Below are 24,347 nucleotides of genomic sequence, written 5' to 3' on the forward strand. Positions count from 1 at the left end.
TCTTTTTATTAGAATGAAGCCAACAAGAAACAAAATGAACAACCGTGACGCTTACAGGGCTATAGTGCCACTAACAAAAGTCAACTACCCACACTGAAAGGAGGGTAAGAAGGGCTACCTAAGTATGATTCCCAATCAGAGACAACGATAGACAGCTGTCACTTGATTGAGAACCATACCCGGCCAAAATATAAAAAGAAAGAAAGAATGCCCACCCTACATCACACCCTGACCTAACCAAATAGAGAAATAAAACAGCTCTCTAAGGTCAGGGCATGACATAATTTTACCTTTATTTAACCAGTTAAGAACAAATTCTTATTTTCAATGACGGCCTAGGAACAGTGGGTTAACTGCCTGTTCAGGGGCAGAACGACAGATTTGTCCCTTGTCAGCTCGGGGATTTGAACTTGCAACCTTCCGGTTACTAGTACAACACTCTAACCACTAGGCTACCCTGCCACCCCAGGGTAGGTACATAACCATCTGTGTGAGGTGTATACTTTTTGTTTCAAAGTAGATTTGTTTAAGACTACCAGGAAACACTCTGTGTGACCTTGATTTAGCCCACTGCAGTAAAAGGTTAATATTATTTTCAGAAAGAAGAAGTACACAGGCTCTTACAATGCTTCGCAGAGAGGGACATGTTCTTTTCTGAAAAGGTCTGGATGAAACGCAGAATAATAACTTATGCGGGAGTGCCCTTTGGCAAGGCTTTCATCTATCTGAACACTTGTATTTCAATCTAAATTACATGCGGCTCAGATTCAGAACTAACAGTGTCCAGGCAGTAAGAGCTCTCAGCTAAATGAATCTTAGCTGGAGTGATCAATAAACCAAGTTGGAATTTGATTAGTACTATGGCATTATATTGCCAACCAGGGCAATATTCACTTCACACCATTGACTCATACATGCCTTATTAACCCACTGGGAGCCCTTCTGGTTCCTGAACCTATTATCTGTCCTCACCTCAGAGGCTCTGATGACGGGCTGCAGGAAACTGTTGTAGTTCAGACGCCAGACTCTCAGGACCTATAACGTTAATATGTGTCCTTACTAAAAGTCAATGAGAGAGCAGACCATTAGTAACTGTTCATGCAAAGCTGCACGGAATAGTACTACACTGATCTAATGAATTATTCCTATGAACAGATGTTTCTGATCCTAGCTGGCAAGAAACATAACACAGTGTTATGAAAAAAAGTGGTGAATGTAAGCAACTTCTTTTTCCTATAGTACAGCGAGCCATAAAAAAATAAAAAATAGAGTGAAAGTCTGTTTGCTGTACATCTATGTGACCAGTCCCATTTGGGGCAAGCTATTTCAAACCAGTGGTGGAGGCACAGTGACTGTGAAATGAGACTAGCCGACCAGTGCTCCGCTCTCAGCTTGCTACGGTATGGCTATCTAATATGAATTTGTTCATAAAATCGATTTGTGTTGTGGCACTTACAAAATAGAGTTGTTAAAAGAGATTAGTTCTTGTTAAATGGGCCCTTTATTAACCAGTAGATGAGGAATGACATGGCAACGGCCCACATTAGCACACAGATACTATCGGCAAACCGGCTGCTGAAACCACTAACTGCGCAGGACTTGTGGAAAAGACATTAGCCTGTTCACCTCCAGGGGAGGCTAGTCGCTGGAGCAATACATAGAGGTAGCTGATGAACAATAGATTGCGAACATATATCAAATTAATTTTTAAAATGTACTGAGTGGGAGGGGTGTTAGTTTCCATAATGACGATTTATGGGCGAGACGTGTGAGAAACGTCGTTATTGTGAAGCTCCCTTCCAGTTCCACCTAGACTCATAGCCCAGGGGCAGTGTTTAGACTCCATGCGGCAGGGAGAGCCTTCCTGGAACTTGGCACCTGCTTTATAGCCTCGACTCTGGTTGAGAGACCGTCTCTGTAAGCCTCATGCTCCCCTGTTGAACAAATGCATCAGTAGAATTGCTCTTGATGTTGAAAATTATGAATGACTTCTACATCATTTTTTGCTATTGTTGAATGATTTAAATCTCTAGCATTACTGTAGGGCGAGCATATGCTGTATTTCAGCATTCTGTAACATTTATTACCAGGAAAATAAGGGAGATGTTCTTTGAAGTGTTTCTGTACATTACAGATCTCCTTCTCTCTCCTTTTGAGTCATGATTTTGTCAAACTGGTCCAGTCTGGGGATTTCATTTAAATGGATGTACAGTTGAAGTGTGAAGTTTACATACACTTAGGTTGGAGTCACAACTCGTTTTTCAACCACTCTACACACTTCTTGTTAACAAACTATAGTTTTGGCAAGTCGGTTAGGACATCTACTTTGTGCATGACACAAGTCATTTTTCCAACAATTGTTTAGACAGATTATTTCACAAAAAATTCACTGTATCACAATTCCAGTGGGTCAGAAGTTTACGTACATTAAGTTGACCGTGCCTTTTAAACAGCTTGGAAAAGTCCTGAAAATTATGTCATGGCTTTAGAAACTTCTGATAAGCTAATTGACATCATTTGAGTCAATTGGAGGTGCACCTGTGGATGTATTTCAAGGCCTACCTTCAAACTCAGTGCCTCTTTGCTTGACATCAAGGGACAATCAAAATAAATCAGCCAAGACCTCCACAATTTTGGTTCATCCTTGGGAGCAAATTCCAAATGCTTGAAGGTACCACGTTCATCTGTACAAACAATAGTATGCAAATATAAACTCCGTGGGACAACGCAGCCATCATACCGCTCAGGAAGGACACGCATTCTGTCTCCTAGAGATGAACGTACTTTGGTGCAAAAAGTGCAAATAAATCCCAGAAGAACAGCAAAGAACCTTGTGAAGATGTTGGAGGAAACAGGTACAAAGTATCTATATCAACACTAAAACGAGACCTATATTTACATAACCTGAAAGGCCACTCAGCAAGGAAGAAGCCACTGCTCCAAAACCGCCATTAAAAAGCCAGACTACGGTTTGCAACTGCACATGGGGACGAAAATCATACTTCATGGAGAAATGTCCTCTGGTCAAATGAAACAAAAATAGAACTGTTTGGCCATAATGACAATCGTTATGTTTGGAGGGAAAAGGGGGAGGCTTGCAAAATGAAGAACATCATCCTAACCATGAAGCACGGGGGTGGCAGCATCATGGTGTGGGGGGGCTTTGCTGCAGGGGGGGGGCTGGTGCACTTCACAAAATAGATGGCATCATGAGGTAGTAAAATTATATGGATATATTGAAGCAACATCTCAAGACATCAGTCAGGAAGTTTAAAGCTTGGTCGCAAGTGGGTCTTCCAAATGGACAATGACCCCAAGCATACTTTCAAAGTTGTAGCAAAATGGCTTAAGGACAACAAAGTCAAGGTATTGGAGTGGCCATCACAAAGCCCTGACCTCAATCCTATAGAAATGTGTGGGCAGAACTGAAAAAGCGTGTGCGAGCAAGGAGGCCTACAAACCTGACTCAGTCACACCAGCTCTGTCAGGAGGAATGGGCCAAAATCCACCCAACTTATAGTGGGAAGCTTGTGGAAGGATACCTGAAATGTTTGATCCAAGAAAACAATTTAAAGGCAATGCTACCAAATACTAATTGACTGTATGTAAACTTCTGACCCACTGGGAATGTGATGAAATAAATAAAAGCTGAAATAAATCATTTTCTACTATAATTCTGACATTTCACATTGCTAAAATAAAGTGGTGATCCTAACTGACCTAAGACAGGGAATTTTTACTAGGATTAAACGTCAGGAATTGTGAAAATGTTTAAATGCATTTGGCTAAGGTGTATGTGAACTTCCGAATTCAACTGTATGAACAGCCCCTGCTGTCAGCTTTAGTGAATGAAGAGAAGCCTATCTAGCCTGTTTTAATTGCTCACTCTAGACAGCTATGGAAGATGTAACCATGACAGGATGAAAGGAAAACATTTGAGATAAAAGCGTGTCTGTATATTTACACACATGTCACAGGGGCACACTTGTACACACACACACACACACACACACACACACACACACACACACACACACACACACACACACACACACACACACACACACACACACACACACACACACACACACACACACCGTGAATCTCCAGTGCAGGAAGATCAATTCCATTCTAATCAGTTTCTCCCCTGATTAAGTACTTACTCTTGAGTTTGTTTTGTTGTGTGGTTTAATTTAAAACTTTCTTTTTTTCTGACAAAGGTGACTTTCTCTTAGACGGTGACAAATGAAGTCTGACAGTGAAAGCAAGTGAGTCTGCACACAATGCATTTTTAAGAGCCTAATACGCTTGATGAATGACCACATAAAGGTTAAGCTCTATTTCATTCACACCACAGTCACAGCATTTTGGGGCTGTTGTCGATCAGTGCCAGTGTTCTTAACGACTCAGGCTGTCAGACATGGGTAAGGATAAGGCTATTATTTATTTTTGCATCTAGACTTTTGGTACAATGACCTAAAAGGAACACTCCTCTTTTAAGAGCTTGTTAACCAGAAGCTGTACTATTCTCATTTAACTGCAGAGCTGGTTATATTGATTCAACATTCTGTTTGACTTGGGTGTGCTCTTTAGTTAATAAATTCTCCATTGTGGAGTTCGAGCAGAGTAATTAGGTAAACATAAGGGAGAGCATGGCTGTGGCATGTGAGTGTGGTGTGGTGGAGAACTGAGTTGACCCTGGTCTAATAGCGACGGGCTCTTTCATTGACCAGGTGAGTGCTAACAGCATCATTCTGGTTCCCTTGCTCTCTCTGGGTCATGGGTAATTGGAGCCGCGAGAGAAGGAGAAAAACAAAAACGTCAGCCTAATTTGTTCCCTTCCTGTTTGTCCCTGTGGTCTCTGCCTCAGTAATGAAGGTCAAATGAAGGTGTTTTTGAATTTTTCTAATCCCAGCCCCCGTCCCCGCAGGAGGCCTTTTGCCTTTTAGTAGGCCCTCATCGTAAATACGAATTTGTTCTTAGTGACTTGCCTAGTTAAATAAAGGTTAAATAAATAAAACAGAGAAACTCCTGGATGTTGTTTTGTCAAGGTGCACTGAAAATACCACAGGGCCTGGCTGAGATATTCATGCAACATCTGTCTGCAATGCATTGCATTTCAAATGCAATCTTGAGTGAATCTGTATTGTGATGCAGCCTTTGAAAAGGCATTAAGCTTCATTGTTGTTATGTTTTATTTCACCTTTATTTAACCAGGTAGGCTAGTTGAGAACAAGTTCTCATTTACAACTGCGACCTGGCCATGATAAAGCAAAGCAGTTCGACACATACAACAACAGAGTTACACATGGAATAAACAAACATACAGTAGACAAAGTCTGTATAAAGTGTGTGCAAATGAGGAAAGATAAGGGAGGTAAGGCAATAAATAGGCCATACTTGCGAAGTAATTACATTATAGCAATTAAACACTGGAATGATAGATTTGCAGAAGATGAATGTGCAAGTAGAGATACTGGGGTGCAAAGGAGCAAAATAAATAAATACAGTATGGGGATGAGGTAGTTTGATGGGCTATTTACAGATGGGTTATGTACAGGTGCTGTGTTCTGTGAGGTGCTCTGACAGCTGGTGCTTAAAGTTAGTGAGGGAGATACGAGTCTTCAGCTTCAGTGATTTTTGCAGTTCGTTCCAGTCATTGGCAGCAGAGAACTGGAAGGAAAGGAGGAATTGGTTTTGGGGGTGACCAGTGAAATATACCTGCTGGAGCGCGTGCAACGGGTGGGTGCTGCTATGGTGACCAGTGAGCTGAGATAAGGTGGGGCTTCACCTAGCAAAGACTTGTAGATGACCTGGAGCCAGTGGGTTTGGTGACGAGTATGAAGCGAGGGCCAGCCAACGAGAGTGTACAGGTGGTGGGTTGTATATGGGGCTTTGGTGACAAAAAGGATGGCACTGTGATAGACTGCATCCAATTTGTTGAGTCGAGTGTTGAAGGCTATTTTGTAAATGACATTGCCGAAGTCAAGGATCGGTAGGATAGCCAGTTTTACGAGGGTATGTTTGGCAGCATGAGTGAAGGATGCTTTGTTGAGAATAGTCGGTATTTATAGGGTAGTGCCTGTAACATTACCTCATCAGTACAGCCGGTATTTATAGGGTAGTGCCTGTAACATTACCTCATCAGTACAGCCAGAATTTATAGGGTAGTGCCTGTAACATTACCTCATCAGTACAGCCAGAATTTATAGGGTAGTGCCTGTAACATTACCTCATCAGTATAGCCGGTATTTATAGGGTAGTGTCATAATTTTACCTCATCAGTGTCACGCCTTGGTCTTAGTATTTTTGTGTTTTCGTTATATTATTTGGTCAGGCCAGGGTGTGACATGGGTTTATATGCTGTGTTTCGTATTGGGGTTGTGTAGTATTTGGGATTGCGGCTGATTAGGGGTGTTGTATAGGCTTGGCTGCCTGAGGCGGCTCTCAATCAGAGTCAGGTGATTCTCGTTGTCTCTGATTGGGAACCGTATTTAGGTAGCCTGGTTTCGCTTTGTATTTCGTGGGTGATTGTTCCTGTCTCTGTCGTTTCACCAGATAGGCTCGGTCACTTTGGTTTTTCTTTTTACTTGTTTTGAAAGAGAAGAGAACGAGCGCCATTCTCCTTGCGGAGATGGTGCTAAATACATCAACACGGTTGGTCCCTGGGATTGGGCTGGCCAACACGATTCGGTTTGCTTGGAAGGAAAAGGAGTTGGAGCCTTTAGGACGGGAATCTTTTGGAAGGATAATTATTATTGATGGGGATTCTAAAGCTGACGGTGAAGGACGTGTTTTGTTTCCAAGGCAACTTGTTGGAGGGAGCATACGACGTGGCACTATATACAGAGGAAAAACACGATGATATCCTGAGAAGGGCAAGAGCAGTGGGAGGTGAGAGGCCGATGTGCCACTACGAAATAACAAGCCTGGCGAAGAATAACTTTAGGGTTGTAACTGTCAACATTTACAACCCTTACGTTAAGGACGAAGAGGTGAGGGCTTTTCTGGGGAGATACATGGATAACGTCTCCTCAGCAAGGCACCTCAAAGACTCCCTTGGGTTTTGGAATGGGAGGAGAAGCTTCCAGGCCCTCCTCAGAGAGGACCCAAAGGGACATGGTGGCTACCTCCATCCTCCTGCTATGTTCTCCCTAGGGGCTGACAGGGGGACGTTGTTTTATGCACGTCAGCCCCCATTTTGCAGGCGCTGTATGGCCTACGGTCACATATTCGCCTCATGCAGTACAAGAAAATGCAGATTTTGTGCATCTGAGGATCATGAGGCGAGGGATTGTGACAAGCCTAAGACGTGCCATGGGTGTGGCTTGTCAGCACACCTGTGGCGGGGGTGCCCGGCCTGTCAGAGGTCATATGCGTCTGCGGCTGTGGGGGGAGCAGGGGCGGGATATGGGGGAAGAAGAGGAGGGGAAGGAAGCACGCCTCATGACCAGAGTACAGGTCCAGATGGGAAGGCCACAAGGAAGGAGGAGGAGCAAGAAGCGGCGGATGGAAGAGAGAAGGAAACGGAAGGAGAACCAGGAAAAGCGGCAGAAGAAGGCAACCGAGTGGAGGAGCATGAGAGAGAAGAAAGCGAGGGAGGAGTGGTGAAGGAGACGGTGGAAGAGCAAGTGGACTGGGGGGAAAGTGCCCTGGTGGAAGAGATGAGGGGTATGGTGGAGGAGCTGGTGGTGGGGGAGGGTGGTATCTCTCCACTGCCGCCATCACCAATGAAGAGGAGGGTGCGATTGGCCGACAGTGAGAGGGAGGGGATGGCCAAGAGAGTGATGGGGGTGGGAGAAACCTCTGGGATGCTGCTGGTTTCCCCAGGCCCTCAACTTCTGTTGGGTGGGGACACACCTAACAAGACTCAGGACTGGGTACAGGAGGAGGTGGGGAGTTTTTTGTTTGGGGACTCAGCCGCCCCAATTTTTTTCCAAACCAGCTGCAACACTGGGGAGGGGGAGGATTGTGGGGGTAGACTCAGGGTGCAGGGCACCCCGGAGCCAAACACTATTCCTGCATCCTGGGATGGTGTGATGGAGGAAGAGGGGGGGATGTCGGGATTACGGATGGTGTTCTCACCGGTAGATATGGAGCAGGGGAGCATCGGGTGAGTCTCCTGTTTTTTTTTCTGTCTGGGTTTATAATTTGAGTGTATTACATGTTTTTATTTTTTCATGGGGTCTAATTTTACTTTTGTTAGTTTAAATGTAAGGGGTTTAAGGGATTTTGTTAAGAGGAGGGCGGTTTTTAGTTATTTGGAGGGTGTGGGGTTTGATTTTTGTTTTTTACAGGAGGTTCACCTGAGGGATGGAGGGGATGTTAGTAGGTTTAAGAGGGAGTGGGACAAGGGGGAGTCGGTTTGGGGTGTTGGGGGGTGCACTCATCGGGGGTAGGGATTTTGTGTGGGCACAGGGAGGTAAATGTGGAGGATTCTTTTGTGGTAATGCAGGGGAGGGTTATAGAGGTGGATGTCACGATAAGGGATTGTAAATTTAGATTAGTGGTGGTGTATGGGCCACAGGTGGTGGCAGACAGGAGGGAGATGGTGGACTGTCTGACGCCCCTGTGTGTCACAAATAGGAAATTAGTGATAGGGGGGATTTTAATACAGATTTAGGAAGAGGGGGGATAGCAGTGCAGGCGCCATTGCCAGGCTAATGGCTTGCCATGGTCTGGTAGATGGTGGTCTGCACACTACTCCGAAAATGGACGGTCCTACATGGCGCAACTCCAGAGGGGTTGAGCGGAGGCTCGACTATATTTTTGTACCCAGGTCTTTGGGTAAGTTGTCTGGGCGGCTGTTGCCTGTTTTCTTTTCGGATCACGACGGGGTGCTCCTGCAGGTGGGGTCGCCAGTCTGCCTCTTTGGTAGGGGGTACTGGAAGCTAGATCGGGATGTGCTGGAGGAGCAGGCTTTTGTTGATGGGTTTTATTGTTTCTTTTGGAGGCTTGAGGGCCTCCGGTCCATGTGCGAGGGGGTGTTAGAGTGGTGGGAATTAGTTAAGGTGAGGATTAGGGCTTTTATAATAGGGTATTGCAAGAGGGAAAAAAGGGAGGAGAGGAGGGAGGTGGATCGTATCCAAAGGTTAATTGAACTCGAATACGAGGCAGGCAACCTCGGCGGGTCGTTTGACTGGGAGAGATCCGCAACCCTAAAGGCGCAGCTCAGGGAGTTGCAGGAGCGGAAGGCTTGAGCTTTCCTGGAGCGTGCGCATAGTGGCTTTCTAGAACATAATGAGACTTGTTCTGCTATGTTCTTTAAGTTGGTTAGGGCCAGACATAGTAGGAAGGTAATGCATGGTGTTAGGGAAGAAAATGGTAGTATAGTTAGAGAACCAGAGGATATGGTCAGGGTGACAACTGATAATTTCCAAGGTTTATTTAAGGAAAGGGAAATAGATGTAGAGCAGGGAAATGTGTTTTTAGAACACTTGTCCAGGCGGTTGCCGGAGGACATTAGAAAAGTGATGGAGGCCCAGATCTCACTAGAAGAGGTTGAGAGCGCTCTTAGGAGGATGGGAAAAGGGAAGGTGCCTGGGATGGATGGGCTGCTGGCGTTTTATCTCAAGTTTTGGGGTATACTTGGACCAGTGGTCCTCGAAGTCTTGAAGGCCATCCTTGAGACGGGGGTCCCAGGGGGATCAATGGCTGTTGGTGTGCTGTCACTTTTATATAAGAAGGGGGAAGTAACGGACCTTGGCAACTGGCGGCCGTTGACCATGCTGTGTGTAGATTACAAGCTACTTGCAAAGGTTTTAGTAGACCGGTTGCGCACAGCCCTTCCCTACGTCATTCATGAGGATCAGACGTGCGGGGTAGAGGGCCGCTCTATTAGATGAACCTACAGTTAATCAGGGACTCCATCGCTTGGGTTGAAGATAGAGGACTGCCTTTAATGGTAGCAGCGCTAGATCAGGCGAAAGACTTTGATCGCGTGAATAGATCCTTTTTATTCAGAGTGTTAGGTCGATTAGGATTTGGGGAGAAGTTCATAGGATGGATTTGTACATTATGTGTGGGCATCGAGCCAGGTAAGCTTGGGCAGGCTCGGTGCTCAAGAGCTCCAGTGCGCCTGCATGGCCCAGTCTATCCAGAGCCACCTCCACACACCAGTCCTCCGGTAGCAGCTCCCCGCACCAGGCTTCCTGTGCGTGTCCTCAATCCTGTAGCACCAGTTCCAGCACCACGCACCAGGCCTTCTGTGCGCCTCGCCTGTTCAGCACAGCCAGAGCCTTCCTTCCCTCCTGCGCTGTCGGAGTCTCACGCCTCTCCAGCGCTGTCGGAGCCTTTCTCCTCTCCTGCGCTACTGGAGTCTCCCGCCTGTTCAGCGCTATCAGAGCCTTCCTCCTCTACAGCGCTGCCGGAGCCTCCTGCCTGTTCGGAGCAGCCAGAGCTGCCAGTCTGCAGGGAGCTGTCAGTCTGCAAGGAGCTGTCAGTCTGCAAGGAGCTGCCAGTCTGCAGGGTGCTGTCAGTCTGCATGGAGCAGTCAGAGCTGTCAGTCTGCATGAAGCAGCCAGAGCTGTCAGTCTGCAAGGAGCTGTCAGTCTGCAAAGAGCTGCCAGTCTGCAAGGACCTGTCAGCCTGCATGGAGCTGCCAGAGCTGTCAGTCTGCAAGGAGCTGTCAGTCTGCATAGAGCAGCTAGATCCGCCAGTCAGCCATGATCTTCTAGATCTGCCAGTCAACCAGTCTCTTCCAGATCTGCCAGTCAACCAGTCTCTTCCAGATCTGCCAGTCAACCAGTCTCTTCCAGATCTGCCAGTCAACCAGTCTCTTCCAGATCTGCCAGTCAACCAGTCACTTCCAGATCTGCCAGTCAACCAGTCACTTCCAGATCTGCTAGTCAACCAGAACCTTCCAGATCCGCCAGCCAGCCAGGATCTACCGGAGCCTACTACCTGCCTGAGCTTCCTCTCAGTACTGAGCTTCCTCTCAGTACTGAGCTTCCTCTCAGTACTGGGCTTCCTCTCAGTACTGGGCTTCCTCTCAGTACTGGGCTTCCTCTCAGTACTGGGCTTCCCCTCAGTTCTGGGCTGCCCCTCAGTTCTGGGCTGCCCCTCAGTCCCGGGCTGCCCCTCAGTCCCGAGCTGCCCCTCAGTCCCCTCAGTCCCGATGCCCCCTCAGTCCCGAGATGCCCCTCCCCGAGATGCAGTCACGAGCTGCTCCTCAGTTCTGTGGGGTTCTGGGTGAGGACTATTAGGCCATGGTCGGCGGCGAGGGTGGATTATCCCAGGACGCGAAGGGGAGGAACTAGGACATTAATGGAGTGGGGTCCACGTCCCGAGCCGGAACCGCCACCATGGACAGACGCCCACCCGGACCCTCCCTATGGTTTTGAGGTGCGTCCGGGAGTCCGCACCTTAGGGGGGGGCGGGTTCTGTCACGCCTTGGTCTTAGTATTTTTGTGTTTTGGTTATATTATTTGGTCAGGCCAGGGTGTGACATGGGTTTATATGTTGTGTTTCGTATTGGGGTTGTGTAGTATTTGGGATTGCGGCTGATTAGGGGTGTTGTATAGGCTTGGCTGCCTGAGGTGATTCTCAATCAGTCAGGTGATTCTCGTTGTCTCTGATTGGGAACCGTATTTAGGTAGCCTGGTTTCGCTTTGTATTTCGTGGGTGATTGTTCCTGTCTCTGTGTAGTTTCACCAGATAGGCTGTATTAGGTTTCACGTTCCGTTTGTTGTTTTCGTATGAGTATAGTTATTTCATGTATCGCTTTTTTCCTTCATTAAAGAAATGAGTAACCACCACGCTGCATTTCGGTCCGACTCTCTTTCTACAAACGAAGAACGACGTTACAATCAGCATAGCGTCAGGTCTCTCCTCCTTTACTATTAACAAGCGTGTGGAATGTCATTCACCTATTACAGTGGGGCAAAAAGTATTTAGTCAGCCACCAATTGTGCAAGTTCTCCCACTTAAAAAGATGAGGCCTGTAATTTTCATCATAGGTACACTTCAACTATGACAGACAAAATGAGAAAACAAAATCCAGAAAATCACATTGTAGGATTTTTAATGAATTTATTTGCAAATGATGATGGAAAATAAGTATTTGGTCAATAACAAAAGTTTATATACCCTTTGTTGGCAATGACAGAGGTCAAACATTTTCTGTAAGTCTTCACAAGGTTTTCACACACTGTTGCTGGTATTTTGACCCATTCCTCCATGCAGATCTCCTCTAGAGCAGTGATGTTTTGGGGCTGTTGCTGGGCAACACGACTTTCAACTCCCTCCAAAGATTTTCTATGGGGTTGAGATCTGGAGACTGGCTAGGCCACTCCAGGACCTTGAAATGCTTCTTACAAAGCCACTCCTTTGTTGCCCGTGAGGTGTGTTTGGGATCATTGTCATGCTGAAAGACCCAGCCAAGTTTCATCTTCAATGCCCTTGCTGATGGAAGGAGGTTTTCACTCAAAATCTCACGATACATGGCCCCATTCATTCTTTCCTTTACACGGATCAGTCGTCCTGGTCCCTTTGCAGAAAAACAGCCCCAAAGCATGATGTTTCCACCCCCATGCTTCACAGTAGGTATGGTGTTCTTTGGATGCAACTCAGGATTCTTTGTCCCCAAACACGACGAGTTGAGTTTTTACCATAAAGTTCTATTTTGGTTTGATCTGACCATATGACATTCTACCATATGACATTCTACCATCTTCTTCTGGATCATCCAAATGCTTTCTAGAAAACTTCAGATGGGCCTGGACATGTACTGGATTAAGCAGGGGGACACGTCTGGCACTGCAGGATTTGAGTCCCTGGCGGCGTAGTGTGTTACTGATGGTAGGCTTTGTTACTTTGGTCCCAGCTCTCTGCAGGTCATTCACTAGGTCCACCCGTGTGGTTCTGGGATTCTTGCTCACCGTTCTTGTGATCATTTTGACCCCATGGGGTGAGATCTTGCGTGGAGCCCCAGATCGAGGGAGATTATCAGTGGTCTTGTATGTCTTCCATTTCCTAATAATTGCTCCCACAGTTGATTTCTTCAAACCAAGCTGCTCACCTATTGCAGATTCAGTCTTCCCAACCTGGTGGAGGTCTACGATTTTGTTTCTGGTGTCCTTTGACAGCTGTTTGGTATTGGCCATAGTAGAGTTTGGAGTGTGACTGTTTGAGGTTGTGGACAGGTGTCTTTTATACTGATAACAAGTTCAAACAGGTGCCATTAATACAGGTAACGAGTGGAGGACAGAGGAGCCTCTTAAAGAAGTTGTTACAGGTCTGTGAGAGCCAGAAATCTTACTTGTTTGTAGGTGACCAAATACTTATTTTCCACCATAATTTGCAAATAAATTCATTATAAATCCTACAATGTGTTTTTCTGGATTTGTTTTTCTCATTTTGTTTGTCATAGTTGAAGTGTACCTATGATGAAAATTACAGGCCTCTCATCTTTTTAAGTAGGAGAACTTGCACAATTGGTGGCTGACTAAATACTTTTTTGCCCCACTGTAACTTCACCCTATGATCATGGCACACTAAGGCAATTCCACCACGGTTGCGGATTAACCTATGGACTCACTCGTGTAATAATTACTTTAATCTCGTTCAACCAGTAGACCCCTTTCTGTGTTTGCAAACGTTGCCGCACGAGGGCGATGTGCGCAAGTTGGTTGCAGAACACGGGTTTCTTAGAGAAAGCCAGCAAAAAAATAGCCTCTATTTACATGTTGCTTATGAGTGCATTTCACACTACTTTTGGATTATAATTGGATTTTAAGGCTTGTATGAATGTCCTGTTTAACATGATGTTTGTGTCATCATCGCAAATCAACTGTATTATACTTAGAAAACACTTCAACCGTAACCAGTACAATTGGTTAGCTTTTGCTACAGACTATATCAATGAGCGTTAGCATAGTTATTTTGCAAAGATCACAACCAAATATAATCTTAGAGGCTGTTCAAGCAAGAATCAAAACATCATTGAAGGCGTATGAGAACCCCAAAATGTTTTTGTTGTTGTTGTTGAGAAGTAATAAAAACAAATCTAGGCTATGTTGAATAGGCGCAGATGGCGATGGCTTTTTTTACTGCAGCCAAGCGTCTCGTGCATCTGTGCGTGAAGTCAGTATGTTGTGTACTGGAAAAGGGTCTATGGGCATGAATCTCAAACCTTGCGTCTCCCACTTGCTGTTTTGCAGCAACAGTCTTCCAACGACCACCACCAACTGAAAGCTCGTCATCGGATCCCCGTTCTCCCAGTGGGTGGGGGGGGTTTGATGCCAGCTGCCCAGCATAGGGCAACTTGTCATCTGGTTCTGAGGAACATTCCTCTGAGATGAGACCTACCCCACACTATCCTACCCAACAAATATTCAATAAAATTCCATATTGTATTCTGTCTCTGTCATTCAGTTACGCCTGTATTCTATTTAACAGTATTTTGCTCTTCATGGATGAATTCAGAAAGTGGTTTTAATTTTAAAAAACTTTTAAAAACATTGAAACATTTAAAAAAAAGTAGCTTCTAGTCCTCAGTTTAACTAGTCCTCAGTTTGAGAAGTCATTAAAAATAGATTTTGAATGGTTATTTAAGTTTATTTCCTGAATTGACAGCCTTCAAATTGAATTGACCCCAGCCCTTGTGCTCTTATAATCTGACCTACTGTATGTGTCTGTGTGTTGGCAGTGCTGGGAGGTCCAGAGTCTCGCGGGGTGCTGAGGAAGATCAGTGATATGCTGGAGGTCATCATGAAGAGGATGGACACTTTGTCCAAACTGGGCAACACCACCACAGACTCCCACAGACTGGATGAACTCAGCTCAGCACTGGACAGGTAGGGTTCTGGGGTTTGGTAGCAGGCCTGCCATTACATAATGTATGGTGTATGCATGTATTTGTCTGCATATAAACAAATAATTGGAGAATATTTAAACTAGAAGTTGTCTCGTTAGTCTCAATATTTTCCTATCTGTTTGCCCTGTTATTGGGTGGACATGGACAGTCAGACAAAGATGTCCACTACCAGACATGCAGAGGCTAACAACCTGGAGTTTGCTCTTCTGTCTCCATGGCAACGGACCTCTCTCATACAGGGGGTTGAGAGGCTCCCTCCTGCCGGGGTTTGCCCATGTCTGACACTCTGGCCATCCCTTCTGGACATCCCTGATCCTACACTCACCGTCTCACACCAGGAAAATAATCCCTGTTCAAACTATGTCTGAGAGTTGAGCTAACTGCCAGGATGCAGAGTTGTGGATGTTTGATATGAATTCTAACCACCAGAGTAGACAGTATTATTAGAACATAAATAACTCCCACTATTCATTCTATCATGTACAGTACAGGCATCTAATTGGCTTCTTTGGGAGGTACTATAGAAATGATGAGGATTTTCTTCCTAAATGTTGCCGGAAAGAGGCCATTCATTGCTGATCAAGTCAGCCTAACTGTAAGCGATTATGAAAAAGGGGGAGCATTTCTAGGCTTCAGCAGTTTGCCTTTGGTAATGAACTCTAGTATGCTTGGTGACCTGCTCAGAATTCAGCCAAGGTGCAGTTTAACAGCTGCAAACAAAGAACCCAGAGACATTCAGAGTCCACTGTTAGGTCTTTAAAAAGGAATCAGCCGTCTCTCTCTCTTTAATGCTGTATATGGTTCTCCATTCAGAGTCCATTCTTTAGAATCAGTCCACTGTTATGGTCTTTAATGCTGTATATGGTTCTCCAGGGCCATTCAGAGTCCACTGTTAGGTCTTTAAAAAGGAATCAGCCGTCTCTCTCTCTTTAATGCTGTATATGGTTCTCCAGAGCCATTCAGAGTCCACTGTTAGGTCTTTAAAAGGAATCAGCTGCTGTATATGGTTCTCCAGAGCCATTCAGAGTCCACTGTTAGGTCTTTAAAAGGAATCAGCCGTCTCTCTCTCTTTAATGCTGTATATGGTTCTCCAGAGCCATTCAGAGTCCACTGTTAGGTCTTTAAAAAGGAATCAGCCGTCTCTCTCTCTTTAATGCTGTATATGGTTCTCCAGGGCCATTCAGAGTCCACTGTTAGGTCTTTAAAAAGGAATCAGCCGTCTCTCTCTCTTTAATGCTGTATATGGTTCTCCAGAGCCATTCAGAGTCCACTGTTAGGTCTTTAAAAAGGAATCAGCCATCTCTCTCTCTTTAATGCTGTATATGGTTCTCCAGAGCCATTCAGAGTCCACTGTTAGGTCTTTAAAAAGAAATCAGCCATCTCTCTCTCTTTAATGCTGTATATGGTTCTCCAGAGCCATTCAGAGTCCACTGTTAGGTCTTTAAAAAGGAATCAGCCGTCTCTCTCTCTTTAATGCTGTATATGGTTCTCCAGAGCCATTCAGAGTCCACTGTTAGGTCTTTAAAAAGGAATCAGTCATCTCTCTCTCTTTAATGCTGTATATGGTTCTCCAGGGCCATTCAGAGTCCACTGTTAGGTCTTTAAAAAGGAATCAGCCGTCTCTCTCTCTTTAATGCTGTATATGGTTCTCCAGAGCCATTCAGAGTCCACTGTTAGGTCTTTAAAAAGGAATCAGCCATCTCTCTCTCTTTAATGCTGTATATGGTTCTTCAGAGCAAGACACCCATTGTAAATGTATTAGTGGTGTTCTATAGAGGGAGGACAGGATTCTCTGTCTGGCCACAGGAATGTTTCCTATACTGATCAGTCTGAGCTGCAGTCTGGTGCTGTGCAGAGGACCGCTCTGTCTGTGTCTGTTCTGTTCTGTTCTGACATGCTGCCTCATAGGAGGGAATAGAAAGGGATGTCTAACACTTGCCCGTAGGGCAGTACATGGTCAAGTGATATTAGAGGGGGATTTTACGCAAAGTAATACAGCATTTTAGACACACATACCACACTCATGCTCATACACCAAAAGCCCAGGTCTAAACCATTGCCCATTTCTTCCAAAAATAAAAACTCCCAACCATGAATTTAAATGCATATGTTAGATAAAGCTGTACAGTTTGAACAAAATCCAAAGGCCAGTGTTGACCACTGTGTACAGTCAGTGTCTAATTGATATGACAGGGCTGTTAGACCCCAGCTATTGATTTGGCTCTGGTTGATACTCCCTGTTAAACAGTGTCTTCAGTTCTGCAGAGTCCATCTGTAGTACAGTAGTACTCCTTAAGACCAGCATCCTTCCTATTGGAGTGTCCTCAGCTTCCCTGACCAGGTCACAGCAGCCTTGGGAAGACTCAGTATAGAAGTAACAGATAGAGGCTGAATGGACTGGTGATGATTCTGTCTCGGAGGCCTTGCTTAACCATGGCTATGCCCGTGAGAACGTTTAGTCCTCAGTTCTCTACAGCACACACAGGAACACTGTTCTTTTATACTGTGGGGCCCAGGCGGCTGACTGACTGCATTGAGATTATACACAATCATCATGGCTCCATGAAGACAGCTGGAAATCTCTGTGCCTCTTTGGACCTTTATGCTACATCAGCGAGGGCTGAGATTTCTGTCTTTATCAGAAGGGAGCCAAAGCAAGTTCAAAATGTTCACACTGCCATACTGCTTCAGCTTGGAGTTCCTGGGCACCTTCCAGTTTTCACTGCTAGTGCCTGAGATAGTTGTGAGTTCAGGGCTAACTCCCTCTTTCTATTGCTGTCTCCTTTTCGCTTTCTTTTTTTTCTCACTCTCTCTTTTTTTCTGCTTGTTTTGCCAACACTAACATGGCAACAACAAGCCATGGCAGTCAGCTGCCATAAAAGGCATTTGCTAACAACCTAATTGCGTGCTCTGTTCTCAGTCTCCCAGGGACTGGCTTTAATGTGCCGAGTCACTTTTTCACCTCAACAAATAAATTGTGTCAGAGTTTAAAAGCTTCTTTTTTTTTCACGCTCCAACCAAGTTCCACACGATTATAATTTCCTCTCCTTGTTGAAGCTCTTCTCTTTTGGGAGGAAACAGTAAGCGTATACTGTAGGAGGGTGGACTTGGATGAAAGACGTAGCCTTCTATGTTTCTTTTTCTAGATGTTTCCAGGGAGTTTAAGGATTGAGATGAAGGATAAAGATTGAATGTGCATTCCCACTGGGCACAGACATCAATTCAACATCTATTCCATGTTGGTTCAAAATAATTTCATTGAAATGACTAAGAAAAAAACAATCCATTCAACCTGTGTGTGCCCGGTGGGTTGTCACGGGGAAAGAGATGGCACAAATGATCAGATCAGTAAGAAAGAGAAGACATGCCTAACACTTTAGTCACCTGTGCCTGCATGTGCCCGATTGATAGTCATTTCCCTGTGTGTGTGTGTGTGTGTGTGTGTGTGTGTGTGTGTGTGTGTGTGTGTGTGTGTGTGTGTGTGTGTGTGTGTGTGTGTGTTGGCAGGATCCAGCCGATTGGTCTGGTGGAGAGGATCCAGGCTATCGCCCAGAACATGTCTGACATGGCTGTGAGGGTGGAGCAGATCCTACAGCGCAGCATGGCCACCAACAGAGGTACAAGAGACACACACACATCTGACCACTCTTCACATTTGAAAGGTAGTTGTGTATGTCTGCCACACTGTAAGACCCTATTGAACATGACAGGCAGCATTTATGACAGTACTTCAGATGATGAGTCTCCATTCCTGTCTTTGTGAAGAGAGCTACGCTGCAGGAGGGCTCCATCTCCCTGTCTCAGCATAATTATAAATAACGCTACATGATGTTCAGTGTATGCTGATGAATTCCCCTCTAGTTAAGAAGATATGAGACTGTCAGCTTTCTTCTATTAGCTGTCCTCTGCTCAGTTCATTGTGCTCCTGTTCTGTTTGAGCAAGAGATACAGTAGGCTACTTACATGCAAAGCGAGACTAACTCCACTAGCCGACACATTAGAAAGCCAATTATAGACTTTGCATATTGTCATTATTTGCCTTGTCATTGAGTAAAGCAGACATGTCCTATTCTGTAGAGACTGTTTTTGCTACCAGAACCTAATCCCCTGGCTAATTTAGTGACACCGCTAGTGTTAGCGCTCCACACTGTGACTGCTGTAGTTATAATGGTAATCAAACAGAATGGCTGCTAATCCTTTGTCTGTGATTGCGCTCACCCAGGCTTGGCGGCACGCTGGTAGAGGAACAGCTTCTGCTATCTTTAATTAGGCTAATTGGAGCTGGCTGCCGACGAGGGAGGAAAGCCGGGTAGAGAGGGAATGAAGGAGAGAGGGAATGAAGGAGTGAGACTATGGAGAGAGGGAATGAAGGAGTGAGACTGGGGAGAGAGGGAATGAAAGGAGTGAGACTAGGGAGAGAGGGAATGAAGGAGTGAGACTAGGGAGAGATGAAGGAGTGAGACTGAAAGGGGATGAAGGAGAGACTAGGGAGAGAGGGATGAAGGAGTGAGACTAGGGAGAGAGGGAATGAAAGGAGTGAGACTAGGGAGAGAGGGGATGAAGGAGTGAGACTAGGGAGAGAGGGAATGAAGGAGTGAGACTAGGGAGAGGGGGAATGAAAGGAGTGAGACTGGGGAGAGAGGGAATGAAGGAGTGAGACTAGGGAGAGAGGGAATGGTGAGACTAGGGAGAGAGGGAATGAAGGGGTGAGACTAGGGAGAGAGGGACTGAAGGAGTGAGACTGGGGAGAGAGGACTGAAGGAGTGAGACTGGGGAGAGAGGGAATGAAGGAGTGAGACTGGGGAGAGAGGGAATGAAAAGAGTGAGACTGGGGAGAGGGAATGAAGGAGTGAGACTGGGAGAGAGGGACTGAAGGAGTGAGACTGGGGAGAGAGGACTGAAGGAGTGAGACTGAGAGGGGAGAGAGGGAATGAAGGAGTGAGACTAGGGAGAGAGGGAATGAAGGAGTGAGACTAGGGAGAGAGGGAATGAAGGAGTGAGACTGGGGAGACTGAAGGAGTGAGACTGGGGAGAGAGGGAATGAAGGAGTGAGACTGGGGAGAGAGGGAATGAAAAGAGTGAGACTAGGGAGAGAGGGAATGAAGGAGTGAGACTAGGGAGAGAGGGAATGAAGGAGTGAGACTAGGGAGAGAGGGAATCAAAGGAGTGAGACTAGGGAGAGAGGGAATGAAGGAGTGAGACTAGGGAGAGAGGGAATGAAGGAGTGAGACTGGGGAGAGAGGGAATGAAAGGAGTGAGACTAGGGAGAGAGGGAATGAAGGAGTGAGACTAGGGAGAGAGGGAATGAAGGAGTGAGACTGGGGAGAGAGGGGATTTTATTAATCAAGCCCACGCAGTGTTGTCTATCCACTGTTCTCAGTAGGCATCAGATATCAGCAAGGGAAGCCAGGCTTTCAGAAGTGGCTGATAATTAACTCAACAGCCTGTCTAACGCTCTGTTCTATCCCCATGGCCAGTAGAGTTAACTAACCCAACAGTCTGTCTAACACTCTGTTCTATCCCCATGGCCAGTAGAGTTAACTAACCCAACAGCCTGTCTAACGCTCTGTTCTATCCCCATGGCCACTAGAGTTAACTAACCCAACAGTCTGTCTAACGCTCTGTTCTATCCCCATGGCCAGTAGAGTTAACTAACCCAACAGCTTGTCTAACACTCTGTTCTATCCCCATGGCCAGTAGTGTTAACTAACCCAACAGCCTGTCTAACGCTCTGTTCTATCCCCATGGCCAGTAGAGTTAACTAACCCAACAGCCTGTCTAACGCTCTGTTCTATCCCCATGGCCACTAGAGTTAACTAACCCAACAGTCTGTCTAAAGCTCTGTTCTATCCCCATGGCCTGTCTAACACTCTGTTCTATCCCCATGGCCACTAGAGTTAACTAACCCAACAGCCTGTCTAAACTCTGTTCTATCCCCATGGCCAGTAGAGTCTAACAACAGCCTGTCTCTATCCCTATCCCCATGGCCACTAGAGTTAACTAACCCAACAGTCTGTCTAAAGCTCTGTTCTATCCCCATGGCCAGTAGAGTTAACTAACCCAACAGCCTGTCTAACGCTCTGTTCTATCCCCATGGCCACTAGAGTTAACTAACCCAACAGCCTGTCTAACACTCTGTTCTATCCCCATGGCCAGTAGAGTTAACTAACCCAACAGCCTGTCTAACGCTCTGTTCTATCCCCATGGCCTGTCTAACACTCTGTTCTATCCCCATGGCCACTAGAGTTAACTAACCCAACAGTCTGTCTAACACTCTGTTCTATCCCCATGGCCACTAGAGTTAACTAACCCAACAGCCTGTCTAACACTCTGTTCTATCCCCATGGCCTGTCTAACACTCTGTTCTATCCCCATGGCCACTAGAGTTAACTAACCCAACAGTCTAACACTCTGTTCTATCCCCATGGCCACAAGAGTTAACTAACCCAACAGCCTGTCTAACACTCTGTTCTATCCCCATGGCCAGTAGAGTTAACTAACCCAACAGCCTGTCTAACGCTCTGTTCTATCCCCATGGCCTGTCTAACACTCTGTTCTATCCCCATGGCCACTAGAGTTAACTAACCCAACAGTCTAACACTCTGTTCTATCCCCATGGCCACTAGAGTTAACTAACCCAACAGCCTGTCTAACACTCTGTTCTATCCCCATGGCCTGTCTAACACTCTGTTCTATCCCCATGGCCACTAGAGTTAACTAACCCAACAGTCTAACACACTGTTCTATCCCCATGGCCAGTAGTGTTAACTAACCCAACAGCCTGTCTAACGCTCTGTTCTATCCCCATGGCCAGTAGAGTTAACTAACCCAACAGCCTGTCTAACGCTCTGTTCTATCCCCATGGCCACTAGAGTTAACTAACCCAACAGTCTGTCTAAAGCTCTGTTCTATCCCCATGGCCAGTAGAGTTAACTAACCCAACAGCCTGTCTAACGCTCTGTTCTATCCCCATGGCCACTAGAGTTAACTAACCCAACAGTCTGTCTAAAGCTCTGTTCTATCCCCATGGCCAGTAGAGTTAACTAACCCAACAGCCTGTCTAACGCTCTGTTCTATCCCCATGGCCACTAGAGTTAACTAACCCAACAGCCTGTCTAACACTCTGTTCTATCCCCATGGCCTGTCTAACACTCTGTTCTATCCCCATGGCCACTAGAGTTAACTAACCCAACAGTCTAACACACTGTTCTATCCCCATGGCCAGTAGTGTTAACTAACCCAACAGCCTGTCTAACGCTCTGTTCTATCCCCATGGCCACTAGAGTTAACTAACCCAACAGTCTAACACTCTGTTCTATCCCCATGGCCTGTCTAACACTCTGTTCTATCCCCATGGCCACTAGAGTTAACTAACCCAACAGCCTGCTAACGCTCTGTTCTATCCCCATGGCCTGTCTAACACTCTGTTCTATCCCCATGGCCTGTCTAACACACTGTTCTATCCCCATGGCCTGTCTAACACTCTGTTCTATCCCCATGGCCAGTAGCGTTAACTAACCCAACAGCCTGTCTAACACTCTGTTCTATCCCCATGGCCAGTAGCGTTAACTAACCCAACAGCCTGTCTAACACTCTGCACTCTGTTCTATCCCCATGGCCTGTCTAACACTCTGTTCTATCCCCATGGCCAGTAGCGTTAACTAACCCAACAGCCTGTCTAACACTCTGTTCTATCCCCATGGCCAGTAGCGTTAACTAACCCAACAGCCTGTCTAACACTCTGTTCTATCCCCATGGCCAGTAGCGTTAACTAACCCAACAGCCTGTCTAACACTCTGTTCTATCCCCATGGCCAGTAGCGTTAACTAACCCAACAGCCTGTCTAACACTCTGTTCTATCCCCATGGCCTGTCTAACACTCTGTTCTATCCCCATGGCCAGTAGCGTTAACTAACCCAACAGCCTGTCTAACACTCTGTTCTATCCCCATGGCCAGTAGAGTTAACTAACCCAACAGCCTGTCTAACACTCTGTTCTATCCCCATGGCCTGTCTAACACTCTGTTCTATCCCCATGGCCTGTCTAACACTCTGTTCTATCCCCATGGCCTGTCTAACACTCTGTTCTATCCCCATGGCCTGTCTAACACTCTGTTCTATCCCCATGGCCTGTCTAACAGTTCTATCCCCATGGCCTGTCTAACACTCTGTTCTATCCCCATGGCCTGTCTATAACACTCTGTTCTATCCCCATGGCCTGTCTAACACTCTGTTCTATCCCCATGGCCTGTCTAACACTGTTCTATCCCCATGGCCTGTCTAACACTCTGTTCTATCCCCATGGCCACTAGAGTTAACTAACCCAACAGCCTGTCTAACACTCTGTTCTATCCCCATGGCCTGTCTAACACTCTGTTCTATCCCCATTGCCACTAGAGTTAACTAACCCAACAGTCTGTCTAACACTCTGTTCTATCCCCATGGCCACTAGAGTTAACTAACCCAACAGTCTGTCTAACACTCTGTTCTATCCCCATGGCCACTAGAGTTAACTAACCCAACAGTCTGTCTAACACTTTGTTCTATCCCCATGGCCACTAGAGTTAACTAACCCAACAGCCTGTCTAACGCTCTGTTCTATCCCCATGGCCACAAGAGTTAACTAACCCAACAGCCTGTCTAACACTCTGTTCTATCCCCATGGCCAGTAGAGTTAACTAACCCAACAGCCTGTTCTATCCCCATGGCCTGTCTAACACTCTGTTCTATCCCCATGGCCACTAGAGTTAACTAACCCAACAGCCTGTCTAACACTCTGTTCTATCCCCATGGCCACTAGAGTTAACTAACCCAACAGCCTGTCTAACACTCTGTTCTATCCCCATGGCCTGTTAACACTCTGTTCTATCCCCATGGCCACTAGAGTTAACCCCAACAGTCTAACACTCTGTTCTATCCCCATGGCCACTAGAGTTAACTAACCCAACAGCCTGTCTAACGCTCTGTTCTATCCCCATGGCCAGTAGAGTTAACTAACCCAACAGCCTGTCTAACACTCTGTTCTATCCCCATGGCCACTAGAGTTAACTAACCCAACAGTCTGTCTAACACTCTGTTCTATCCCCATGGCCAGTAGAGTTAACTAACCCAACAGCCTGTCTAACACTCTGTTCTATCCCCATGGCCACTAGAGTTAACTAACCCAACAGTCTGTCTAAAGCTCTGTTCTATCCCCATGGCCAGTAGAGTTAACTAACCCAACAGCCTGTCTAACGCTCTGTTCTATCCCCATGGCCACTAGAGTTAACTAACCCAACAGCCTGTCTAACACTCTGTTCTATCCCCATGGCCTGTCTAACACTCTGTTCTATCCCCATGGCCACTAGAGTTAACTAACCCAACAGTCTAACACACTGTTCTATCCCCATGGCCAGTAGTGTTAACTAACCCAACAGCCTGTCTAACGCTCTGTTCTATCCCCATGGCCACTAGAGTTAACTAACCCAACAGTCTAACACTCTGTTCTATCCCCATGGCCAGTAACACTCTGTTCTATCCCCATGGCCACTAGA

At 46.1% G+C, this 24,347-nt stretch overlaps 1 protein-coding gene across 4 annotated transcripts in view; it reads left to right on the forward strand.

Annotated features, from left to right (window-relative positions):
- Window positions 1-24,347, forward strand: part of LOC124016156 (alpha-1,6-mannosylglycoprotein 6-beta-N-acetylglucosaminyltransferase B-like) — a 111,858-nt gene that overhangs the window by 13,012 nt on the left and 74,499 nt on the right. For 3 of the 4 annotated variants that reach the window (XM_046331692.1, XM_046331693.1, XM_046331694.1), the window contains exons 3-4: window positions 14,648-14,795; window positions 18,323-18,432. In XM_046331692.1, the coding sequence (XP_046187648.1) occupies window positions 14,648-14,795; window positions 18,323-18,432 (258 nt within the window). Of the gene's footprint in view, window positions 1-4,220; window positions 4,269-14,647; window positions 14,796-18,322; window positions 18,433-24,347 lie in introns of all 4 variants that reach the window. The other variant, XM_046331695.1, reaches the window with a different exon arrangement.

Source organism: Oncorhynchus gorbuscha, linkage group LG26 (genome assembly GCF_021184085.1).
Source record: "Oncorhynchus gorbuscha isolate QuinsamMale2020 ecotype Even-year linkage group LG26, OgorEven_v1.0, whole genome shotgun sequence".
Lineage (NCBI taxonomy): Eukaryota > Metazoa > Chordata > Actinopteri > Salmoniformes > Salmonidae > Oncorhynchus > Oncorhynchus gorbuscha.